General features: G+C 53.0%; 3 protein-coding genes across 3 annotated transcripts; 2 read left to right on the top strand and 1 right to left on the bottom strand.

The window, feature by feature from the left end:
• Positions 1–7401: 7401 nt before the first annotated feature.
• Unc5cl (unc-5 family C-terminal like) lies at positions 7402–17092 on the bottom strand. The gene is made up of 10 exons (XM_048347816.1): positions 17039–17092; positions 12320–12765; positions 11593–11893; positions 10632–10894; positions 10081–10182; positions 9715–9782; positions 8873–8973; positions 8610–8723; positions 7568–7803; positions 7402–7519 (listed from the first exon to the last, which is right to left on the bottom strand). Exons 2-9 carry the CDS (start codon positions 12702–12704, stop codon positions 7599–7601), a joined length of 1539 nt encoding a protein of 512 aa, XP_048203773.1. The 5' UTR covers positions 12705–12765; positions 17039–17092; the 3' UTR covers positions 7402–7519; positions 7568–7598.
• Positions 17093–18777: 1685 nt separating this feature from the next.
• LOC125352613 (proteasome subunit alpha type-3-like) lies at positions 18778–19698 on the top strand. Its single transcript, XM_048347817.1, has one exon. The coding sequence runs from the start codon at positions 18831–18833 to the stop codon at positions 19596–19598; it is 768 nt and encodes a 255-aa protein (XP_048203774.1). The 5' UTR covers positions 18778–18830; the 3' UTR covers positions 19599–19698.
• A 2164-nt stretch (positions 19699–21862) lies between these two features.
• On the top strand, positions 21863–23231 carry Tspo2 (translocator protein 2). Its single transcript, XM_048347818.1, is given in 4 exon segments — positions 21863–21962; positions 21964–22037; positions 22404–22545; positions 22751–23231. Coding segments are annotated over 4 exon segments (513 nt in total). The 5' UTR covers position 21863; the 3' UTR covers positions 22949–23231.
• Positions 23232–25672: the final 2441 nt, after the last annotated feature.

Below are 25672 nucleotides of genomic sequence, written 5' to 3'. Positions count from 1 at the left end.
CAGTTCCTAGCCAAACTACAGCACTAATGCTTAGCCCTAATACAGCCTAATGCTAAGCCCTTTTGAAGCCATGTATAGAAATCAGTCAGCAATAAGCATCCATCTGCACACATCCACCTTATAGCTCAGGAAGAGGAAAAAAATTGACAAAGCAAGTCCTTGTAACCAGGTCCTATCGCAGCCCACTAGACCACAACAGCCCGCAGCTCTGTAGAAATCGCAGCTTGGCCTGAAGAGATGAAATGCCATAGAAAGCCCAACATACAGAACAGCCCTGGGATCCACGCAGATCTCCAGCCAGCCTTCTGCCCAGCAGTAACCCCCACTGTTAGGGAAAGAACATGTGGAAGAAAGGAGAGAAAGGAGGCAGGGACCGCAACAAACTAGAACAGGCTTCGGTCATTGCTGTACGGGGACTCCACATAACTCCAAGCAGGCCTAGAGACACAAACAGTGTGGAGAGGGGAAGGTTTTCAGTTTTTATACCTTCAAGAGTGAGATCTTCTTTGAAATTTCTCTACTCTGTCCTGTTTGGGATGCATATAAGGTCAGGGGTGAAAGTTTCCTGAGAAACAGGAGGGGTCAGTAGGCCATGGAGTAATATGGGGTTATGAGGACAAAGCAGATTCTGATCACTTGCCCCAACTGAGATCTCTGACTGGAGCAGCCCACCCAGCAAGACAGCGGCAGGGCAAGAGAGCAATGACCTCACAGGCAAAAGCCAGGAAGAGAGCATGTGAACACCCAACACTGGCTTTCCATTCCCCAGGTGGCCAGCTAGAAGGGCTGGGGAGGAACACAGCCACCTGGATCAGAAGCGGGCTTGGAACAGAGAATCTTGTCTCTTGTTTATGCTCCATCCCCAATTGTTCTAAGCTCAGAACTCAGAGACCACATAGCAGGGAGTGGTTGCAGCTTGAGGAGTCCTAGTGATGCCCAGAGTCGCCAGGCCTGCAAGTCCCCTCCCTGCGTTCCTCCACTCACACTCTGGTGACAAAATCTCGTCACATGGACTCACCGAACAGGAACACAACTGGAGACACTGAGTGTGCCCTGTGATTTTTTTTTTCAAAGACAAAATTTTGCTACATAGCCCAGGCTGATCTTGAGTTCACCATCTTCCTGCCTTAGCTGCCCGGTTCTGAGATGATGGGCCTGCACTGAAGTCAGCATTGCCTGTCGTATGCAGCTCAGCGTGAGTCTTTTATAGAGAAAGGAGGGGAGCTCGCGCTGGGGCGGGGAGCTGGTCTCCACCACACTCCCTGCAGGAATGCCCAAGTTGTGATAGCCCTACGTAATGGCTAGCTGACTGATAAATAGTTTAGCCAAGGAGGTAGAGCAAAGAGTCCTTTCAGTGGCAACGAATGGAGACGCAAGACTCTGCCCCATTTGGCTCTGACAGGATTGGGGGCTGGAGCAGACGTGCAGACCCGGGAAGCATGCAGTGAGGACCGGGACTGGAGTTGGGGCACACCTGTTCAGTGGAATCCTCCTCCCAGCTTTAGAAGGGGTAGGTCTGGTTTTGAGTCAAAATCTTTGACATGGAAAGGTCCCTGACCTCCCAACCCTCAGTTCACCGGAGGCAGGAGTCCAGGGAGATAACAGAAAGTCCTGAGGGACTGGCACACATTGAGAGTTACTTTACATATGGGGGTACTCATCCAGCCCACCACAAAGCTTCCCTTTGGGAAGATCATAGATGGCCTTGCCCTAGATGACCGTGTTTCTAAAGATGAGCTGCAAGAATCATACCAGGAGAGAGACAGAGAATACACAGTCATGTGTATGCACGTGTGTACACACACAAACAGAACTCATTGCACAGCCAGTCACGGATCCCCAAAGCTAACTCAGCCTTCGATGACCAAAGACTGATGAGACACGTTCTGAAGGCCTGCTGTGCAGGGAACATTGCTGCCACAGTCTAGAAGCCACCTGGGGTGCAGAGGAGAGAGAAGCAAACGCCTGGAAAGGAGGAGCTACCAGGAAGTGGGCTAGAGGAGGAGCGCAGCTGCTGGTCCTCTGGTTCCCAAGCTCCAGGGAGCATATTCACTGGTGAGCACAAACCAACACTGAAAATTACTCCAAGATATAATGTGTCCCAGTCGGCAGGAGCATTCATGACAGTGGCCCACTTTTACTGAGTACTTATTAAGTGCCAGGTGCTATGCTAAGTACTTCAGATGTACTCTCCTATTTAACCCTTAGCCATCCCAAAGAGGGCACCGCTGCTGTGGCACTGTAGGTTGCTCATTTTATAGAAATGAAAGCAGAGGGATGGCGAGCAACTCACTCAAGGTCACACAGCCTGTAAAGGGCACACTCGATGCACACTTGCTGGCACCAGGCCTCCGTCTCCTCGCCTGTGAAATGGTGCCACTGTACCCTGCTCTGCTTGCCCTAGAGAGTTGTTACGAGGGGCCCCACTGAGGAACGATTGCCAAGATGCCCTGTGAAGTCGCCAGACTCCAAGCAATGGAATGACACGGCACCACGCCAAGGTTTTCTACATCCGCACTCAAAGCAGCTGCTGTCGGGAGTGCCCAAGATTAAAGTTAAGTCTTCCCTTACCATAGTTCATAACAATGTATTGTGTTCTTGAAAACTGCTGAAAGGGAGGGATTTGAAGAGTTCTCGCCATAAGAATTAAGTATGTGATGGGATGTATATGCTAATTGGCTCTACTTAGCGATCACACAATGTGTACCGTATTTCTAAAACATCAGATTGAAAAAAAATGCATAAATAAGGCAAACCTCCTCCACTCACAAACAACTTGAGAGGAAGGATGTTGACTTGCCTGGCAGAGAACAGTTCCAAGCCTGAGAGCTCACAGCTGTTTTCTTACCCCCAACAGAACATCTAGGAATGAATAACATAGTCAGCATCACACTGCGAGGACTCTCAAGAAATCCTATTGAGAGCGCCCTGTGGAGAAACACTGAGGCCCCGGCCAAACACCCTGCCAACTGGACGGCCACATGCAGGGGTCATCAGACGAACCTTCAGATGATGGCGGCCCCATGAGAGTCCCTGGACCTGAAACTGCTCCGAACTCTGCCCCACAGAGACCGAGAGAGCCTGACTTGGAGGAATTCATGGGAGGGCACACGGATAAGACCTTTGTTCTGAAGCGAGCACAGAGGCTCCCGCCTGTAATCCTCATGGCTCAAGAGATGTGAGCACCACAGTTGGAAGCCAGCTGGGGCAGACAAATCCAAGAGACTCTTCCCACCAATTAGCCAGAGGAAAGCTAGAAGCAGAGGCCCAAGATGGAGCGCCAACCTTGAGGCGAAAATTCTAAGTGAGAGCAGGAGACCCTGAGTTCAAGACCCAGGGCAAAGAGTTTCTGCTAAGTCTCCTTCTCTATTGTACCTTTGCTTTATATTTGTCCAGACTTCCCAAGGATGGAACAATTAGGCGATCTCTTGTTCTGTATTTCACTAAGGAACTCTCTTGTGATCCTTTCTTCACCCCCTTCAGCATCTCCTAAGCATTTTTTTTTTTTTTTTGGTCAGTCATGGGGCTTGAACTCCAGGCCTGGGGGCTGTCCCTGAGCTCTTTTGCTCAAGGGTAGCACTCTACCACTTTGAGCCACAGCACCACTTCTGGTTTCCTGGTAGTTCTTTGGAGATAAGAGACTCATGGACTTTCCAGGCCAGGCTGGCTTCAAACCTTGATCCTCAGATCTCAGCCTCCTGAGTAGCTAGGGTTACAGGCGTGAGCCACCAGCACCCAGTTTCATTCTTCATTTTTTAGTCTTTCCTAATGTGTCTGGAATCTGAATCCACTTGAAGTTTGATAACTGATACTAAGCATATTCCTGTCCTTGAGCTGCTATCTTTGGGACAAGATGACATTAACCAGCTGGAATTCATGTTTGCTTTTTTTGTTGGCCAGAAGCAATAACATCTCCACCAACAAGAAAACAGTGTAAATTGGATTAAAGCCAGCAGGAAAGAGATTACCTCAAGATAAGAAAAGAATGAGAGCCCACCAGGACTCTAAGCACAAGGTAAGCAGTGAGATGTGTGCTGAGCGTTTGAGGACGTCTACCTGTGTTAGGATGAATAAGGACAACAAGTTTTATCAAACTCTCTTACTTCAGGCCCCTTCACATCACAGACCCCCAACACCAGGCAAGCAAGAAGGGTATGATACAGAATAAAGGACAGTTTGTCCAGAGAAAGACTCGTTGGCACATTGGACAGGTGTTTATGGGGCATTCTATAGTCTCCATCTAGCTAGTTTAAGTGCAAACAATGTAGGATGAAACAAACTTCAATGGGTCACAATCATGAGAAAGACTGAAGGATTGATGGCCACTCTCGGGCAAACTTCTAGTTCTTCAAAATAAACACCAGCTTGGTGGTCTATTCAACACCCCACCTGTACACACATACACACACATTATTCCAATTCTCAATCAAAGCCCCACCCAAGTTTATCTGGTTGGAAGCATATATATGTGCCTAGATTCCTAAAGAGGCTGGAAAACAGAGCTTGTCCCTAGCTTCTGAAGTATAAAAAGGCAAATAGGGCAGGAGGCGGCACTGAAGAGCCAATTCATCAACGTGGGACATTTCAGATCCAAACTATACCAGCATGCAAATGAAGATGCACCCAACGTGAAATGTTTCTAAGAGAGCATTAATTTTTAACAATTGTATGTGAATATCATAATATGTTAGACATATTAGGTTGAACCAAATATAATATTCAAATGGAGGTCACCTCTTTCGTTTTATTTTTTATGAGGTGATATGTGGAAAAATGAAACATTATGTATGTGGCCTTCAGTGTGTGTCTGTCACAGTAGGGGCCCGGATGTCCATCTGAATGTCACTCAGAAGGAGACGAAAGACCCAGTGATCTCTGAGTACAGGAGGCTCTCATTCTGCAGACCGAGACTCCACCTGACCCACGCTAGACTCGAACCCAGCAGAGGGAAGATTGACAGGAGCCTCGTTGACAAAAGAGTCCAAGTCATGAATTTGGTTTTAGGGATGAGGCAGGAAACCTATTAGGGAAAGATCTGGAAGGGAGGCCACAAGCAGCAATCAGTCGTTCTACTCAAATGCAACGCACGAAGGAAAAGGTCCCAAGCGAACGTTCCTTGAGTCGCCAATGTGCCATCTGCGCCGGGTCTGCGGACTGGAGGGGTAACCCTTGATGTACCTCACTTGTGACCGCTTTGTCCCGAGGGTGAAGAGACTGCAGCCCAGACCACTGAGAGCCAGCCATTGCAGTCCACCCCGGATCCGCAACTGTGTGCCAGGTCTCCTGACATCCACTGATGTCATCCTCGGGCACCTCTGTCATCCTCTGTGTTTCAGCACCATGAAACCCAGGCCAGATGGGTTTGCCTTGACAAAGGAAGGGTCCCCTGCTTCCCCCCCCCCCCCGATGGCCTGCACCTACCCTTGGATTTTCTGAGCCTCCTTTGCCAGTCCTGGGAATCCTTGGAGAAACCAGACTGGGGACGAGAAAGCGTTCTACTCCTTTGCGGGAAAGCGGTGCTCTGTTCACGACCGCAGGGTAGAGAGGAGCGCACAGAGGACTTAGGCCTGAAGGGCAGGAAAGAGCCGTGCAAACGCGGCGCAGGGCTGCGGGGGAGGAAAGCGCTCTTCCTGGTTGAATCCTGGGCCAGTAACTGGAAAGGCCAGGACTCCGACCCAGAGGGCCCATCAGCCCCTGGTGGGAGGGAGAAAGTGAGGCAAAGGGGAAGTGAGGACAGTCAGGGCGGGGGGAGGAGGAAGGGGTGGAAAGACGCCACAGAAAGACTTGCTTCTAATGGAAAGGGAAATGAAGCCTGGTACCATACTGGGTAATTTTCACACTGGAATAGCAATGTACAAAGTGCTTCCCTCCAACTCATCCCCACGGGTATAATTTCCCACCTAAAACCATTCATACCCACATCCAAATTGACCAATCTAGGCAAAATATGGCTAGTAACAAAGAAAGGCAATTTTCATACTCTACTATACAATATTGTCCATCATTTAAAAATGCATTAATATTTTTAATTAAATACAGAAGTGAATTGTTAGCATTACCAGAGAGATTGCCTGCCCTTGGACAAATTAACAACACCTGTGTGTGAGCAAAAGCATTGCTCTGAATTAAGACAAGCCATTTGTTCTCCCTTCAAGATCTAGCCTATTCATTGCTTTTGTGTACGGTGCCTAACACACAGTAGGTGCTGAATAAGTATTTGTTGACCGAGTGGGGTGTTCTTTAATCCTTATTCTTTATTTCCTGAGGCTACACTGGATCTTGGTCCATGGGGAAATATCCCACTCATTCATTCCTAGGCTTACCCAGACTCTTTCAATCTATGACATTGGTTTGGAAGACACTTGCCTGGAGGGAAAGACTGAGGATTTCAGATAAAGAAAGAAACAGGCAAAGACAGGGCACAGTAACTAGGTGGAGACAAAACGATACATACTGCACAGAGTTCAGAGATGGAGTAGCTTCGGGAAGCAGAGGAAAATGAAATCAGAGACTTAAATCTCCGAAAGTTTGCTGGGCCTAGCTCCACAAGAGGCTGAGGACCAAAACTCAAAGCCAGGCCAGGCAGAAAGGCCCACAAGACTCCATCTCCAAAATAATCAGCCAAAAGGAGGACTGGAGGTATGGCTCAAGTATTAGAGCAAGCATGGGGGCCCTGAGCTCAAACCCCAACAGATCACATTGGAGATGATGCAAGAACGTTCATTTCTGAGGTTTCTCTGCCACTTTAATGCTTTATGGGAGAGGGAAGACACGATGTGAGCCCAAGCATGAAGAGATGAAGGTGGAACAGATGGAGACCACAGGTGTGCGTGCCCAGCTCCGGATCTGGCCTTGCACGGTGGGCTCCTTCCTGTCTGCTGCCCTCCATACTCACTAGTAGCTCCTACCCTGTGTAGTCTCTCTCTCTCTCTCTCTCTCACACACACACACACACACACACACACACACCCTCGCCTGAGCACACCCACACGTCCCTCCCAGTGTTTTCCCTGGAGACTTCTCTTTGTTCCAGCCAGGACACAGCTCTCTCCTTTCTCAACTCCTAAAGGGAGCAGAGCTCCAAGCTGACCACACCCCCTCCCCCTCACCGCAGGGAGGGGGATGGAGACAGGGATGTGGCTAGGCTTCGACGTGGGTGCAATGTGGATGTGGATGTGCTATCTTGCAGTTTGTTCTCAGCTCGTTTGAGTGCATCTCCATTTCCTCTAGACAAGTGCCTGTCGAGCTCCGGGCCCTGGTTCAGATAATCCCGCGTTCCCCCACGATTCCAGCCCAGCGCTGGGACCTTCTGAGGGCTTGGTGAAGACTCGTGGACTACAGTTGCCCATGAATGCCGGCAGGCCACCAGGAAGGCCACCAGACAGGCCACTGGACAGGGCACCCTGACCTATGAAGTCTTGAGCCCAGCCCAGATGCCGGCTGGGCGGTGATGGTCTCCCGGGCTCCTGCGCCTCCTGCTGGCCATGAGCACAACTGCACCCAGGCCAAAGTTTCTGGGCAGAGGGTGATCCAGGCAACTTGGCCGGCTGCATCCAGCAGGACCGGTCCCGGGGAGGTCCTAGCACCGCGCCGGGCTCTCAGAGCTTCTCGTCCAGCACCAGGCCCCGGTTCTCCCGGGCGCCACCTCCGCCAGGCGTCCCGCCCAGGTAGTTCTGGATGGCTGAGGCGCAGTCCAGCCGCTCCATGGCCGTCATGAGGTCGTGCAGCTCCTGCAGGCTGCCGTTCTGCTCCTCAAACAGCTCCAGGACAGCGGCTGCGGGGCTGCGCTGGCAGGACAGGAACCTGGCCCGGGAGGGAGGAGAGGGCAGGGAGGACTCTCCCTCTTCCATGGGCCCAGCATGGGGCCTTGGCCCAGAACGAGGTCTCCTCCCCGCCCCAGCTGTGGTCCCCCACCTGCTCTCGCCCGCCTTCCCAGACAGACACCCAGGCCTTCAGACCGTGAGGCTGGCTCACACCTGTCACCCTAGCTACCCCGGAGGCTGAGACCTGAGGATCACAGTTCAAAGCCAGCCTGAGACTCTCAGTCCCTGAGACTCTATCTCCAATTAACTACCAAAACAACTAGAAATTGAGCTGTGGCTCAAGTGGTAAAGCACTAGCCTTGAATGAGAAAACTCACAGGCAGTGATCAGGCTTTGAGTTCAAGCCCCAAGACCAGAGAGAGAGAGAGAGAGAGAGAGAGAGAGAGAGAGAGAGAGAGAGAGAGATCTTGTAGATCTTTGACAGGGGCCATCGCTACAGGGCTTATGATTGCTGATATTCACTGAGTTCGCGTGTGCCAGGTAACCCACTACATGCTTGAACACCATCCTCGGGTAGGCTGCTGCTGAACTCCTCAGACTACAGTATAGCCAGCACTCACGGGCACCCAAAGACTTGCACTGTAACTGATCCCTTGTGGGATAGTTCCTGAGCACCTGCAGCTAGCCAGGCATCACCCTAGCTACTGAAGACAGAGCAGTCCCTGGGAAGAGCTGCCATTGTCTTAACTTTTAAATCATCTGGAAAGTGAAGATGTTTTGTTCTGGGGCGGACCCACCCACCCCGGTCTACCCTATACCTCCAACCCCCCATCTCGCCCTCCTTACCGGATTTTCATGCCACAGAGCCCCAGGTGGGATGCCAGTCGGCGCCAGTCATTTCCCGTGATGCTGTACGGCTCCAGCAACATCTGCAGCTGCTCAAAGAGCTCTGGGGGCAGCCTGGGGGGGGAGGGGCTGTTCACTCAGGGAAGGGCCGAAGAGGCCTCTCCCAGGCCTCCCTTCACCCCAGGCTTTATTTGGCTTGTGGGTGCTGATACGGGAACCCCATGCATCTCCCAGACACCCCTCCTCCCCTCCCCTCACCTCACCTATTGCAGGGGGATGGCTGGGAGACAGGGGGTGGCACGGCCCAGGACTCCTCCTCTGAGGCCTGGAATCTGAGGATTTCCACGTACTTGGTTTCCAAACCCTGGGTCAGCAGCAGAGCAGGGGCCACAGTTAGGGGTCAGAGGACGAGGCCCTGAGCGAGGGCCGCAGGCCCAGCTCCACTTCACCAGGCCCGGCCGGCACCCTCTACCCTCTGCTTCCCTGACCCCGGAGCTCCACGCCCAGCCTTACATGTGTCTACTAGAAGACCGAGCCGCGAGTGGTGTATTTTAAGCTATCAGGAGGAGTTCTGGATGGAGCCATGGGGCTCGGCATGTGATAATAAATGCTCTGCTCCCTTCCTCCACCCCAACTTCTCCACTCCAAGTGGCAATGTGAATATAGAAGACTACCTTCCATTAAGATGCTGCCATGGTCTCCCCAAAGACCCCGATTTCTTCCTATTTCCTCCCGAGGTTGTGGGCAGGAGGGGAGGTTACCTAATTCCCATCATAGCACCCCACTGAAGACACAACGCATCGTGTCCCAGGTGGAGATAGGGAGCCTCGGTAGAGACCAAGTTTCCTCGATGCCCTGGCTCCCCCGAGCTGGGAGACAGGGTTGATCTAGGGTTGAAGCCTTTGGGATCCACGGACAGGACAAGACAGGGAAGAATGCGGGGCACCTTGGAGGCAGACGCTAGGTCCCTCAGAGAGCTGATGCGGCTGCTCTGTGAAAAAGGCCTTCTTGACTGTGATTAGACCAAACTGGCTGGGCCAGAGCAGAGCCCTCACCGTCCCGGCCCAGGGCTCCTGAACAGACTCTGCCCCTCAGCACAACTCACGTCCTGGAAGGTGTGCATGGTGACAATGATCTCGTTAGTCAGGGCCGAGCAGTCCTCGCTGTCACCCGCTGCAACGAGAAGGTGAGGGAGTGGCAGGTGAGGGAGGAGGACCCCCGGTGAAGTGCGGGAGGAGTCAAAGGAACACTAAGCTCCACGCTGGGGCTCTGAAGACACCAGGTGGGCCGTCTTCCTGTCTCCCTGAAAAGATCTGCTGCGGTTCCTCATGGTGGAGAGCGGCCCTGTGCCAGGCCTGGGGCGGGGCTGCAGAGCACGGAGGGGTGGGGGGGGGGGGCTGCTGGGGGCAGTGGGGAGGGGGGCGAGGTGGGGAGGGGGGACAGGAAAGGAGGCCAGGAGCCCCTGGACTACCTGCTTTTCTCCGGAAGCAGAAGGAGCGGAAGGGGCACTTTCCATGCCAGATGTGGAGATGCGGAACCAGCTGGCAACTGCTGTCATCCACGTTTTCCCAACCTGGAGGGGGGTGGAGAAGGGGGGGGGCAGCCTCAGAGGCGGGGCCTCTCACGAGACACCAGGAGGAGACAAGAGGACTTGGGAAGCAGGAGGGGCTGAAGGGAATGGGGATTCCCAGAGCCTGAGAGCCCCTGCTTGTCTGCTGCACGCGCACACACGCACACATGCACACACACACACACACACACACACACACAGCACATAGGCCATCACCCTCCCTACAACCTCCCATCCCCCACTCCACCCTTACTCCCTGCCCCCCGTGCCCTGTCCACACCCACACAAGGCGGTGCGTCCCACGGGCAATGCTACTTCCAGCCCAGGAATCCTAGAAAGAAACGGAGGCCTTCCGGACTCCCGGCCCAATGGGAGGTGCTGAGCCAATCTTTCTCCCGGGGCTCCCTATTTCCCTGCCCCCCCCGCCCCCCACCCCGCGCCCCCTCCCTCACCCTCGGAGATATACTTGAGCTTCAGGCACTGGTCGCCCCTGGCCCCCGTGAAGTCAAAGAGCTGGCAGGGCCCGCGCAGACGCCCCCCGTGGGGCCGCTCGTTGGTCACGGCCCACTGCAGGGCACAGGGCGTGTTGTTCAGGAAGTAGACCCGCAGCTGCAGGTGCGTCTGCCCGGGGGCCAGCGGGGAACAGAACACAGCCAGCTGCAGCCATTTGCGGGGGGCCTGGCCCACGGGCGCCTCCAGCACACAGGTGTAGAGGCTGTGGAGAGAGACGATGGCAGAGACCCCGGCACACCTGCCACCAGGCCCCGACAGTCAACCGAGGGCCCTCAGTGCCGGCTGGGACAGCGCCCCAGAGGTGCAGAGAGGGAGGGCCCGGGTAAAGCACCCCGGCTAGATGGTCAAGAAGTGAGCGTGGCACCGTGCCCATGGTTAAGTGGGGAGAAAAGCCAACATGCACTCTCTGGCAAGGGAGCCAGGGGAGGGGGGGCTCAGGGTTCCCCTGGCGGGGAAGGAGCTCACACGCAGCTCTGCTCCGATGGACGGAAGGCAAGGAGAATCCAGAATGTGAACGCGACAGAGGACACACGTGACATGGGATCCGAGGAGACAAACTGCCCCCAGACATTGTCAGACAGTCACATCAGAGGACTACAGCAGAGAGGGACAACCGGAGGGAGATACGGATATGGGATGGGAAAGATCTGCAGGCAGAGTTAGACACGTCTGTACAGGCAGCAAGATCACCCTGAAAGTGGGGCGGGGGGTGGGGGGGAGGGGTGTCACGGTGAAACAAGCTGCCAGGGACATCAGGACCGGGGGGCTACAGCGGCGTGAGGGGCTAGCACAGGGCAGGTGAGGTAGTAATGCCATCCAAAGAGACGAGGATGAGACAGAGGAAAGGATCTGGAAGGAGCGGTCGGAGGGACTGAGGCTCGGGGGAGGCCCGCGGCCCACCTGAAGTGGGAGAGCTGGATGCGACACTCGTCCCGGGAGCTGTGGGCCCCCGGCCGGCCCAGGGGCCTCCAGGCCTTGGCGTCCAGCAGGGTGGTGTTGCTGCTGTAGGTGCGGACGTGGCTGGGCTGCTGGGCGCAGTGCTTGAACGTGAGGGTGCAGGGCTTCAGGAAGGAGGCCCCGTGGGGACCGCAGGCCACCACGGGACTCACCAGCCCCTGAGACGGGGACAGCGCTGGGACATCTGTCAGGTCCCACACCAGGATCAGCGACACCCGCTCCTGGCGACCCACGGCCACGGCACCTAGGGAGACAGAGGGCTGAGATCGGGTCTGGCGAGTAGGAACCCCATTGGGCTAGGGGAGACGAGGAGGAAAGCCGGGCGGCGGGGCAACGGGAGGCAGCGTGGAAGGCGAACAGGACCCCCTGTGAGCCAGCTTGGGGTGCGGGCCTGAGCCACACCCTCCTTCCCTCTCTAGGGTCACCGCAGGGCCACCCCACGCCTTGCCTGAACTTGTAACATGGGTTCTTCCTGCTCTAACTAGAGAATCAACACACAGCACCCTGAGTCAAGGCCCTTTGCCTGCCAGGAACCTGTTCCCGAAAGCGATGTGGCAAGCCCATCCCTGGAACCAAAAGTTCTGCGAGGGATAGGCGCGGTCTGCAAAAACTACAGAGACGTCCCCCGAAGCGAGTGACCGCGCCCCGACAGAGGGCCGGGAGCACCCACCGGGAGGGATAAGCAGGGAGATGCCCATGTCCTGGAGGATGAGACAGCCGCCACGGTGATCCACCTCTCGAGCAGAAAACACCAGAAGCTTGTGCATCAGCTGGCGAGTGAGCGTGCGGCCCTGCGTGGGCGTGTGCAACTCTTGGAAGAAGGCGGCCGCCTCGGGCAGCGTGGGGGGCGGGCACTCTCTCGGGACCTCGGACGCGGGCAGCGGGGCGGGCTGCGGCACCGGCTCCGCTTGACCATCTGGCTTCCAGCAGGCTCCCGGCAGCCACCGAGAACAATGCCAGTGAAGACACTTGAGCAGAAGGAGGCCGCTGGCCACTGGGACCCCCACCAGCAGGAGGAACTGGGAGGGCTGGAAGGAACTCTCCTGGGGGCACATCCGCTTGGTCACTTGCTAATGGGGGCTCTCCTGCGCCCGTGTGCAGGCCAAGGCCCGGGGCCTGGGGGAGAAAGGAGGATTCAAATCAGAGCAGGCTTCTGGAAGTCAGGGAGGTCCTTGGCTCCGGTGGGGCTGAGGTGAGGAGCAAGTCCACCTCTTCCTCTTCTCCCACTCTCTCAAGAGCCTTCTAGGGCAAGGCTAATCCCAAGTTAGGAGGCTGAGGCAGGAGGATTTGGAGTTCAAGGCCAGCCAAGGCTATACAGTGAGACCTTGTATGCCAACAAAAAGAAAGAACATGGCATGGTTTCCTATCACCCAGTACGTCAAAGTAAAGCTGAATAAGGAAGAAGCTGTGTTTGGATCTCACAGATAAGAATTCAAATACCATCTTGCACTGGGGCTAAGTAAGCTTATCATATGCTTAACGTACATCAGTTTCTTTACCTGACAAGGCATCTGTCTTTGAGCTCAGCGTGGAGACACATGCCTGTAATCCCAGCTGGGGCAGAAGAAGGGTTATGAGTTTGAGGCCAGCCTGGGCCTCAGAGTGAGACCCTGTCCCAGAAACAAAATATCTACTTTGATTTGCAAAGTCAATAGGTAAGTAAAAACAAAAGGTGAAGAGACAGCTGGTGACCTCATTCATGTAAAAATAAACATAGGCTGGGACTCGGTGTATGCTCATACAAACAGCCCTGGGATGGAACCTAAGCACCACGCACCCAAAAAAGTACATGCAAGTATAGACACATTTACACATGCGAATGTGCGCACATGTGTGTGAATGTAATTGCACAAAGGGGGATATGGACCAGTGATGTGTGCTAGAAATATAATGCAAGCCAAATATGTCATTGTAAATGTCTTCTAGGGCACATGTTAAAAAAGGAAAAGGAACAGGAGACATTTTAATCAGAGTAATATGGGTACTGGCTGCAATGTATCCAAAATGCTGTTTCAGCAGACAATGGCTATGAACTGATGAGTGAGGTAGGTCCCATCCCTGGTGGCGCACGTCTTTGAAGTCCCTGTGTATTTTACACGGGCCTAGGGCACTCTTCACCCAGGACCCGCTAAGCCTAAAGGCTCAGTTGTCCAACGGTACTAAAGGCCCTAGCTCTTAGTGAAGGCCGGGGAGGCCATGCCCAACCACCATCGTTCCCCACCAAGACAAGACCAATTAAGAGGACCAAAGGCATGCACAAGTACTAGATTTCACTAATTGGCATTTTTAAATCCTTCTTTGAATTTTCACATCTAGCGTGTGTTTTTGTATTAGTGTTTCATCTTTTGGAAGCTCTTAAAAGTGAAAAGAAGCGGGGCACTGGTGCTCACGCCTGTAATCCTAGCGACTCTGGAGACTGAGACCTGAGCCAGCCAGGGCAGAAAAGTCTGCAAGACTCTTCTCTCCAATTAGCCAGCAAAAAAAAAAGGGGGGGGCAAAAGTGGAGGTATGGCTCAAATGGTAGAGCACCAACCTTGAGCAAAAAGACCCAAACAGGAGTGCAAGAGTTCAAGCCCCAATACTGGCACCAGAACAAAAGACAAAGCAAGGGGGACGGGGAAAATAAATCTCCCAGGTGATTGTGAGGATGGAAAGCCTTTTCCAATGCTAAAGTCCAAACTTGTATTTATTTATGCCTCTCCTGCCAGAAAGGTCCAAAGACAGCCCACGGGGTTACACACAACACAACACCAGTAACACAACTTCAAAGCAGAACAGGAACAGGGCAGGGGCCCGCAGGGCATCTGGAATGAGGCCGGGCCAGAGCATACTCTGCTCGCATGCCTGACTGCTTCTCTGAGTGGCCGCACATTCAACTTTTCCACGGCCACCCTCACAAGCGCCTGCGTTCGCTTCCGCCCCCTCCCACTGCCCGGCCTCAAGTCCTTTCCATTCCCAGCACCCCCAGACTCTGCGGGTGGGAGTGAGTTCCCCACAGCCTTGCTCTTTCTGATGTCTCCCCACCTGGACCCCTCCCCGTGGCATCCAGACTCCCTCACCCTCCCTGCCGGGTCTCTCCCCTGGTCATCAGGCACTACCCAAATGAACACTCTCTGAGCGTCAGGTGTGTTCCCCAAGGTGGAGGGGGGCTCCGTCCTGCCCAAGAAGATGTCTTCTTCCGCCCTCAAGGAGGGGCAGAGAGAATGGAACTCAGTAAATTGGCAGTGGAGACCAGAGGCCCTCCTTCACAGTCCTTGGAAGTCCCTCTGGTTGTCTCGCCAGGGTCTGCACTGAGAGTCTGCACTGAGAAGCATCTGACGTCTGACATTCGCTCCTTTTCCCCTCCATCCATCTGTCTCTCCAGCCATGGGGAGCTGAGCTTTGCCCACTTCCTTCCTTCCTTCGTTCCTTCCTTCCTTCCTTCCTTCCAGGAAGACAACACCCTTCCTAGCTCCTTCCCAACAGGGTGGATACTCCCCTTCACCCTATGTCCTCACTGAAAATGTGGACAGGAGGTGGAGGTAGTAGTCTTCTCTTTGCCTTAAAAGTCCAACCCTGTGGCCAGTGCCTCCGCCTTCCTCAGCCAGGTGGCCTGCAGGGCCTGCGGGTGAATCAGATGAGCTGGTAGCGGTAGGGCAGAGCAGCACACTGCCCGTAAGCCCCTTTCCCTTCCTTTTGGCCTTCCATAGTAATAGCCCGTGTCATTTTTTTTTTAATTATTTGTTTTTGGTGGTTGGTCATGGGCCTTAAGGCTAGAGCCCTACCACTCTAAGCCACAGTGCTACTTCTGGTGATTAATTGGAGATAAGACTCTCACAGATTTTCCTGCTCAGGCTGGCTTTGAACCTGGATCCTGAGATCTCAGCCTCCTGAGTAGCTAGGATGACAGGCGTGAGCCACCAGCCCTCGGCTAATAGCTCTTGTAATTACATAATGTACAAAGCTTTACTCAGCAGCAGCGTTAAAGCACTCCGCATGCTTATCTCACTTCATCTCATACAGTCCTATGAATTGATGCCATTTGTGTCTCCATTTCCTAGATAAGGAAGTTGAGTTTCCTCCCCAGCGTGTGGATAACTGAAGACAGACAAGGACTCGCAGAATCACCGCTTACTCTCCTCATCCCTTCTTCTTTTCCTGTAGAGGAAATGAGCTTGGCAAGAAAGAGACCAAAGTAGAAAGGAATGGAAGGAACTAAAGGCACATCCATGGTTCCTGGGCAAGCGATGTCCTGCACCCTGTGCCCACAAAGGCCTCGTGGCAGGGGATGGGCCAGGTAAAGGGAATGAAAGGTGGGAACGTGTGCTGTTTCCATAGCACTTCCTGAGGCTGGGAGAGACCAGAGTCCATGTCCCTTCCGTTGCATGGGGCCCTGTCCCTTTGATTGGCCTCCCATCCTGGAGAAGGTGGAATGACCACTCCCAAAGCTTCCCGGGCCTCCCCCTGTGCCCATTCATTTACCGGGCCCGAGGCAGGTTAAACAGTCCTCCAGCCGGCCCACGGGGCCCAGCAGACAGCACCTCCCTCCATCCTCTTTCTTCCCTGACTCCAGGAAGAAAGGGGACCAGAGTTGGGCTGAATAGGGTTTATAGGGCAGTGGTCCATTCCTTGGCATCTCCAGACTCCACGGCCGATTTCCTCAGCGCCCATTCCTCCAGCTTGCTTTCCCCAGGGCCCACACAATCCTGGGTAGCATTTTTCCAAAATGACGGCCTTTGGAAATGCCGATGGCACTTGTTCCCTGACAGTTGTTCTCTCCAGAACAAAGATCCAGACTGGAGCTGCTCCCTTCAGCTCGCACCCAGGATGCTTAGCCACCCCCCCCCCCATTGGCTGTCCCCAGCTTCCCCAACACCTACTGCTAGAGAGCGCTGCAGGACATGAAGAATACAATGGGGCCCAGTGCCCTTGGCTCAGGCCCATAATCCTATCAACTCAGGAGGCTGAGTGCTGAGGATTGTGGTTCAAAGCCAGGCTGGGCAGGAAAGTCCATGAGACTCTTATCTCCAATGAACCACCAAATGAGCCGGAAGTGGAACTGTGGCTCAAGTGATAAGAATACTGACCCTGAACAACAACAACAACAAAAAACCTCAGGGACAGCTTCCAGGCCCTAATTTCAAGCTTCAGGACCTGCGCACACACACTTAAAGAAAGAAAACCTCACACAATGGCTAAGTCCACCCCTGAAATGGATGGCATTCATTCGTATACATTTCTTCACACCCATCAGCAGTGGCCCTTCTCCAGGCCCCCCCTTCTTTCCCTCCGCCTGCAGCGGGTCCCCACGCCTAGCTAGTCAGGCTTAGTGGGCCTGGCCCTTCCTCCTGAACGCCAGATGACTTCTATACAATGCCCACCTCCCTGCAGCCCCCACGAGAGTGCTCACCTTGCTGTCTAGGTGTTTTCGGAGGCTGCTGGCGTGTCCAAGAACAATAGCTCCTTCTCTGAGAGAGAGAGAGAGAGGTCAGGCCCAGTCATCAGGCGAGTGGAGGTGGGCGGGGGAGCCAGGCGTGGCCAGGTGCTTCCCGGCAGAGTCCTGCCCCTGGGCGGCTCTAAAGAGGGCTGGGGAGAAGTCCAGGCCTGGGCAGTCAGGGCACTTACCTGCACAGGTCTGGAAAGGGGCGAGAGGGTAGAAGATGCTGGGCCCAGGCAGTGCACCTTTCATCCCCTCCCCACCAGAGTTCCTCGTCCTCACTCTGAAGCTGTAAGAAGTTGGTCCCATGCACAGAGACACTGTCTCCTCAAGACAGCCCACGGCCCCAGCTCTCCAGTGCCGGCGGACACCAGGAAGCACCCAGACCTGCTTCCCACCCAGAGGTCTTTTCCCGCCCTGCACTTGGGGCTGAGCAGATCCTAGATCTGAGGTCTGCTGTCAGCAACCCGGAATAAACGCCCTCTGTGGACAGGGCATGCCTCCACTCCCCACAGCTGCTGCCTCTGCTCCTTGGCTCTGGGGGCAGAGAAGAGGTACTCCACAAGCACTCTTGAATGAAGGCGACCAGCTGATAGCGAAACGGATGCAGTTAGGATGTGGACTGCCCGCCTGCATGGAGTCCAGTGGCCCACAATCCTTGGGCACCTTACTTCATTCTCTGCTCTGCCAAATCAGATTTTTTTTTATTAAAAAAAAAAAAGCTACCTGTGTGGCGTAGTAATTGTCATTATTGAAGATAAAAAGTGCTTACCACAGGATGGCTGACAAATGGTCATTGTTATCACACGATCTAGCACGGGCTTGAAGACTGTGGTGAACTCCCGCAACCAGAGTTATCAGCGCCCATAGCTAACACGTGACTTTCACTCTGCTGCTTGCTCTCTCGCTCTCTCGCTCTCTCACTCTCTCTCTCTTTCTCTCTCTCTCCCTCATCAGCTGTTCCAGGTTTGCCCACAAGTGAGCTCATGCAGAATTTGTGCTTCTGTGACTAGTTTAATCCACATGTCATAGATGATAGGATTTCCTTTCAGTCTTTTAAGGTTGAATTCTGTTGTGTATACACACACACACACACACACACACACACACACACACACGCATGCACGTGTCACATGTCACATTTTCTTTATCCATGAGAGACACACTTAGATGATTCTTTATCTTGACTCTTATGAACAGTACTGCAATAAACATGGAAGTTTGCAGATAGCAGAGACAGGAAGGGGCAAGGGGGAGGGGATGGAGAGACACTGGTCAATGGGTACAAAGTTATAATCTTATAGGAATCATGAGTTCTGCATTCTGTGACACAGTAAGGTGACTACAGATTTATAGACAGAGGGGAAAGAGGTTCGTATGTTCTTGCCACTAAGAAATGACAATGTTGCCAGGCGACCATGGCTCACATCTGCCATCCTAGCTACTCAAGAGGCTGAGATCTGAGGATCATAGTTCAAAACCAGCCCAAGCAAGAAAGTCCATGGGACTCTGATCTCCAATTAACTACCAGAAAACCGGAAGTGGTGCTATGGCTCAAAGTACTATCCTTGAGCTCAAGAGCTTAGGGACAGAACCCAGGCCCTGAGTTCAAGTCCCATGACCAACAACAACAACAACAAAAAGACAAATGTTTGAGGTGACAGATGTTAATTGCCCTGATTTAATCATTTAAAATGTACATATGACGGCGCAGGGAGCAGGCATCTTAGGCGTGGGAGACCCGCGCGTCCCGGTCTGCGGCAAGATGAGCTCCATCGGCACCGGGTATGACCTGTCAGCCTCTACCTTCTCTCCAGATGGAAGAGTTTTTCAAGTTGAATATGCTATGAAAGCTGTGGAAAATAGTAGCACAGCTATTGGGATCAGATGTAAAGATGGCGTTGTCTTTGGGGTGGAGAAGTTAGTCCTTTCTAAACTTTATGAAGAAGGTTCTAACAAACGGCTTTTTAATGTTGATCGGCATGTTGGAATGGCTGTAGCAGGTTTGTTGGCAGATGCCCGTTCTTTAGCAGACATAGCAAGAGAAGAAGCTTCTAACTTTAGATCAAACTTTGGCTATAACATTCCACTAAAACATCTTGCAGACAGAGTGGCTATGTACGTACACACTTACACACTGTACAGTGCTGTTAGACCTTTTGGCTGCAGTTTCACGTTAGGGTCTTACAGTGTGAATGATGGTGCACAACTGTACATGATTGACCCATCAGGTGTTTCATATGGTTATTGGGGCTGTGCCATTGGCAAAGCCAGGCAAGCTGCAAAGAAAGAAATAGAAAAACTTCAGATGAAAGAAATGACCTGCCGTGATGTGGTTAAAGAAGTTGCAAAAATAATTTACATAGTACATGATGAAGTTAAGGATAAAGCTTTTGAACTAGAGCTCAGTTGTGTTGGTGAATTAACCAAAGGAAGACATGAAATTGTTCCAAAAGATATAAAGGAAGAAGCAGAGAAATATGCTAAGGAATCTCTGAAGGAAGAAGATGAATCAGATGATGATAATATGTAACATTTCAGAGTCTGTTATAAATTTTGGTCACAGTCCCATGTAACTATTTAACCCAGTGGAGTATACAGCTTACTGACCAATTTTCATTAAAATTTTGTCTTCTAAAAAATAAATAAATAAATAAAAATAAAATAAAATGTACATATGTACCAAAACATCATACTGTAGCTCAGAAAGTATTATGTGCCAATCAAAGTAAAAATACAACACAAGCGGCACTGGTGGCTCATGCCTGTAATCTTAGCTACTTGGAAGGCTGAGATATAAAAGCTGGAAGTAGAGCTGTGCCTTGAATGGTAAGAGCACTAACCTTGAGAAGAAAAAAAAGGTCAGGGCCCGAGCCTAGGCCTCGAATCCAAGCCCCAGGATAGTGCACGTGTGTGTCCTGGTAAGGAAAGAAGCAGCTCCTCTGCTCTCTTCTCAGTCAGTGGCTCTTTAGCCTCCTGTCCCCGACCGCCATGCCCTCCCCTCTCCCCTGTTCCCCGGTGTAGAGTAGGACGCCCCCAGGGAGCCTGGCTCCCGACTTTAGAGAGATGTCACAAGAGGACAACAGGTGAAAAGGAACTATCAACCTGGGAAGGAGACTTTGTGCCTAAAGGATAAGCAAAACAGTGGTAGTCAGAACTTTGGCAGGGAGCAGCGAGAGGAGGTGTCCATCTTTGCTGGACAAAGCTCTGTCTGAGTCACACAGGAGACTGGACTTTGCCGGGAGCGGAGGACATGGTCTGCTACTATTCTCCAGGGAAACCAGGAGGCAGGACTCTTCCAGGAAGCACCAATCGCCTCCTGCCCAGGTTCCCCACCCCCACCCCCACCCCCACGGTCTCCTGCCTTTCCCTTGGAGGCAGAAAATCCTGAGGGTTTGGGAAAGACCTTCCAAGCTTGAGGTCAAGCCGGGCAGGGCCATAGATCATGAGCTCGTATCCAAAGCTGCCCGGAGATGTCACCACCCTGTTGTCTGAGGAAGGCAGAGCAGCTGGGAGGCCTGCTCCACCCCTCGCCCTATCCCTCCCTTCCCCTCCTCCACCTGGCACACAGCATATACCATCAGACACCCGACCCAGAAGGTGTGCTGCCGGCGGTCAGAGGGGTAAGGCCTGGGAACGAGGAGGCGTGGGAGTACTGGGGGACAGGAGATGGGCGAGCAAAGACCACGAGGGGCAGCGACAGTAGGTGAGCGGGAAAACCTGAGACAGAGGTAGGAAGGCAGAAGCTGAGCAAACGGACAGTGAGGAGCAGAGAGAGACACACAGAAAGATGCCCAGGTAGACACTCCACTCGGGCCCGTCCCAAGAGCCCCCAGGACAAGGGACCCTCACCCCGGACAGAAAAAAATAAATAGATTAGACAGTCACTCTAGGACATTGAAAATATCCAGATATTTTCCTTCATACACCATCTATCACATGGAAAGTAGTCCCAAAATATCATGAGCAAATAAGAATGGTATCAGCTGGGGGCCTGGGCTGAAGAGTTGTCTCACATGCAGTGAATACAACACGCAAATGACCACGGCACAACCAAGACCAGGCAGAATTACACCACTAGAATCTAGACGTCTGTGTCTGCAGCCCGACCCTCTGCAAATGAAGAGCTGCATGGGCAAAACTCATCCCTACGACTCCAGGAACGGACCAGAGCTGAGGCTTCAGAGAAGTGTCCGTTGGGGCTGCCTTTGAATTTGGGCAAGAGATCAGGCTGGGTGGGCCCTTGAGCCTATCAGTCTGGTCTGGTGAGATAAGCTGGGGCAGATGAGCAGGCCCATTTGGGGCTGGAAATAATCGCAAGAGTCTCTCTGGCTCCTGCCTTCGGAACAGAGGCTTTCTAGGATGGTAGCTGTCAGCTTAGGGAAGACATTGTCCTCGTTGCCTGCTACAGACCTGCCCAAGGGCCGCCCACTGTGGGAGGTTGAAAAGATGACCGGATGTGGACCTGGCCCCTTGGACTCAGATCCCCAAGGAGGGAGGAAAGCCTTTCACTCATAAGCAGTTACCGGTGTGGGATAGCATCCAAATGAGTGGCCAGAAAACAAGTCCATGAAAGCCAGAAAAGTGGGCATGGCCGTGATGGCTAGGCTGGAGATGGGAGTGGAGCTTGGCCCAAGGGGCAGGGCAGGGCTTCCATGCCCAGACCCCAGTGAGGAGCGCTAGCCAGAGAATAGTAGCAGGAGAGGAGGAGGAGCTAGAGACACCCAGGGGAAGGGCTGAGGGTCAGCTCCTCATGAGCATGCTCTCTGCCTCTCCAGATTTCATCTCCTTGAGGTAAATGAGGCCTCAAGGGCCCATCTTTGTGGGCCTGCCCCACCTGGGGCCCATCCTGATCTGGACTGTCACGCAGAACCAGATGTCCGGATGGTGCGAGGGTCCCGAAGAAGCTGCCTTGGTGCCCGCCTCACAAGGTCATAGTCCTTGTGTGGACAACCATCTACTCTGTCATGGGGTGAGCATGCCTAGCGCCTGGCCCTGGTATCTACTGGGGTGGGAGCAAGTCCCTCCGGCCTCCCAAGGAATAGCACCCCCATCCTACTTCTTTGGGGTGGATCCCATAGACAAAAACCCTCTGCCTACCCAGGACTTCCACCTGCCCTCTTCTTCTACTGTCTCCAAGTCCCCCCCTTCCCTGCTTCCCAGTACCACCACCATGCCCAACTCCTCTCACAAGCTCCCCCAACCCAGCCCTCAAAATCATGACACACTTCAGGCCACAAGGCTCCCTCTTGGCGACCAAGAGACCTATGCTCGCAGGCTCCTCCAGTTGCCAAGGAAAACCCTCCTGCCCATCATGTCTGCCATCCTCTCTCTGCAGCTATGCCTCCTACCTGGTGTGGAAGGGCTTGGGAGGGGGCTTCCGGTGGCCCCTGGCGCTGCCCCTTGGCCTCTATGCTCTACAACTGGTCATCAGCTGGATCGTCCTGATGCTCTTCTTGTCAGCTGACAGCTCTGGTCAGGTAAGGCACCGGTACTCAGCAATGGAGAGAACAGAAAAGAACATCGCCAGGCCCTAGAAGCAGACGGTCCGGAGGAGGTGTGGGCAGCTGACAGGGTGGCAGAGTCTAAGGGACTTGGCTTACTGGATCAGGGCACCACAGAAAGAAGGTTCCAGCTCTTGGAGCTGCGTGCTGACCCTTTCCCCTCCGTGCCCCTCCACCCCAGGCACTGATGTACCTGCTGCTGCTGTTTGGGCTGGTGGTGAGCACGGTGTGTGTCTGGCACCCCATCAACAAGCTGGCTGCTCTGCTCTTGCTGCCCTACCTGGCCTGGCTCACTGTGACCGCTGCCATCACCTACCACCTCTGGAGGGACAGCCTGTGTCCTGCACACCAGCCTCAGCCCGCAGAGGAGGGTAACTGAGGCCCTAGGGGACGGGGAGGAGGGAAGATGGCTGGGGAGGGGGGTGTGAGGGTAGGATGCAGAGCTGGGCACACCCGAGGGGGCCACTCTCCTAAGCCCCCCAAAGTGCCCTTTTTCTTTAGAATTCACCAACATGGGAAAGAGGTAGAAACTTTTTTTAACACAGAATAAAATCCTCTCGATGGTTTTGAAGGTCTGATGCAACGTGTGCACTTGGGTGTGTGGCATCCAGAGGTCAGAGCGGGCACAGGGGGGCCGATGTGGAAACACGCGCAGTAGAAAGCGGCCACTGTCTCCACTCCGCTTCCACACTCTCCCAAGCCCAGACAACAGTTTAGCACTCAGAAAAACAAAACCAAGATCTGCTTGAGATGTCACATAAAGACAAGCCAGAAGACTAAAATCAAATAACTAATATCATATGTTAAGGTTAGACGTGATATAGCATATCGTTTTTGTTATGTATTTTATAGCATACATATCACATGATTGACTAGTCCACTGTATGTGCCATGCTAAGACTTTAGGTGACTATCTCTGATCCATGAAATTAGAATGTTTCTCCTATAGTCTCATGCTTTCAATAATTTATATCAAATAATTACAGTTCATACTTTCTAAGAGTTGGAAAAGGATTCTGAGTGGTGAATTCAGTAGGAACTTCTTATCCAGCTTTTGCTTCTCTCTTTTTTAAACCTCAGTGGCTTTTAAAAAAAAATTGTTGTCTCCTCTTATTTTCTTCTGCTCACCTTCTACCTCATGCTTCAACGCATTGAATGTGACGAGGAGCAGGGGATGCCCCCCCCCCCGCCCGCCACCCAAATGGGCTAGAAGGCCCAGATGCCTGGCAGTTTACGGGAGGGGTTGTCCTCCACCGGAAGTGGGGTGAGGTGAGGTCATGGAGGAGCTTTTAATCTACCAAGCAGACTCTGGAGAGGTAAGACCTGAGCATCGCATTGATAGAACTCCCCAGGCCGTCTTCAGGTAGGGCCAGGGCTGGAGGTTACTGCTGAGCACCAGAGCCCATTTTAAGTCTTTTAACTGGGGGCCTCCCTTGAGACCCGCAACATCAGATCTTTTGGGCGGGTTCCTGGCATCTTTGGATTCAGTAAGCTCCCTGGCGCTCCGGTCAGCAGCTCCCTGAAGTTCCAGGGTTCTCCACACAGATGATTTCGGAGCCTGCTTCGCAGTGACAGGCTGTGGTTCTGAGGGTGGAGACAAACTGAGCCTTGGCAGATGGGGACTAAAGGTGTCACAAAGGAGAGGCCAGGAAGCATCCTCTGAGAACAACCAGATCTTCTTCTGCGCTCACCCAGCCAGAGGGCACTGTAGCCCCTCACCCTCCTCTGCTCAGGGCAGCTCCACCCAGGGGGCAGGTCACTTGCACCCCAGGAGAACAAAGGGTCCCACCCACTTTTGTAACCCTCGCAACAGGGCAGGGCAGGCACAGAGTAGGTACTTACATACTTGCAATTGAATGAAAGTACAAATGAGCATGTTGTCTATTGCACTTAAAAAAAAAATGACATCACCCCTACAGGATCAAGTGAGCAAGGAGGGAAGGTCTTTGATAGTTTTAGAAACTTCTGGTCCTCATCTGAAGCCAGAGGACAAACTGCTGTTGTGGGACTGCTTCTCAAGAGGTTGCAGCACAGTGACCTTCCCAGGCCCCAGGCCCCAGGCCCTTGTTGAATAGACCCCAGTGCAGCCCACCTTGCAGAATGAGAGCAGTATAGCACAGTTTGCCATTCTGGTCCTGGAGCCGGACTGTTATGGTTTAGATGTCAAATGTCCCTTAAAACCTCATGGGTCTAGTTGGGTTTTTCTGTCCACACTAGGGATTAAACTCGGGGCCTGGTCACTGTTCCTTTGCTTTTTTCCCTCAAGGCTGGTACTCTAACCACTTGAACCACGGCTCCACTTCTGGCTTTTTGTTGGTTAATTGAAGACAAGAATCTCTTACAGACTTTCCTTCCTGGAATGGCTTCATACGGAGATCCTCATATCTCAGTCTCCTAAGTGGCTAGGATTACAGGTGTGATTACACGGGCACCCAGCAAAAAGTCACACTTTGAAGACTTGGTCCTCCATACAACAGTGTTCAGAGGTGAATGGACACAGAGGAAAGTAACCCCATCAGCTGGTTAACAAAATGATGGAGTCAAAGCTGATGGGCTGTTAGGAGGCTGGGCCTACATGGAGGAAGCCCATCACTAATGGTGTGCTCTGAAGGGTACATCTTGTCGCCCCATCCCCCACTTCCTGGTTGCATGAGGTAAGAGACACTTCCTATACCACATGCTCCAGCTGCCCTGATTCTCTTCCTCACAGCAAGGAGCCAGCCAGTGATGGGCTGGAACTCTGGAGGGGTGAGGTCCAATAGCAGACTGGTAAATGTGGCCAGTCATCAAAGGATGGTCAGCTGGCCTGGAAGGGGGCAAAGAAGTGTTTTGTGGGGGTTTTTTCTGTGCACTTCTAACTCTTCCAACCTTCCTGCTGGTATAGCCCATGTCATCAAAGATGCCCACAAGCTACTTCAATGCTGTCAGGCTCTGAAGTCTCTTATCTTCCTATCCACTTTATCAGTGGGAACTTCCTCTGCCTTAAGCCAAGTTTCAGAGCCTTCCCAGAATTCACCTTTTCTGTAGTTCCAGAAAACAAGCCAAGACCTTTCTTTTTAAGGATGTTACCACTGATGCTCATTAGTAGCTCAAAAGTTCCTCA

This window comes from Perognathus longimembris, chromosome 6, assembly GCF_023159225.1.
Source record: "Perognathus longimembris pacificus isolate PPM17 chromosome 6, ASM2315922v1, whole genome shotgun sequence".
Taxonomy (NCBI): Eukaryota; Metazoa; Chordata; class Mammalia; order Rodentia; family Heteromyidae; genus Perognathus; species Perognathus longimembris.
The sequence above is the reverse complement of the archived record's forward strand: the minus strand, read 5'-3'. Positions and strand labels throughout refer to the sequence as shown.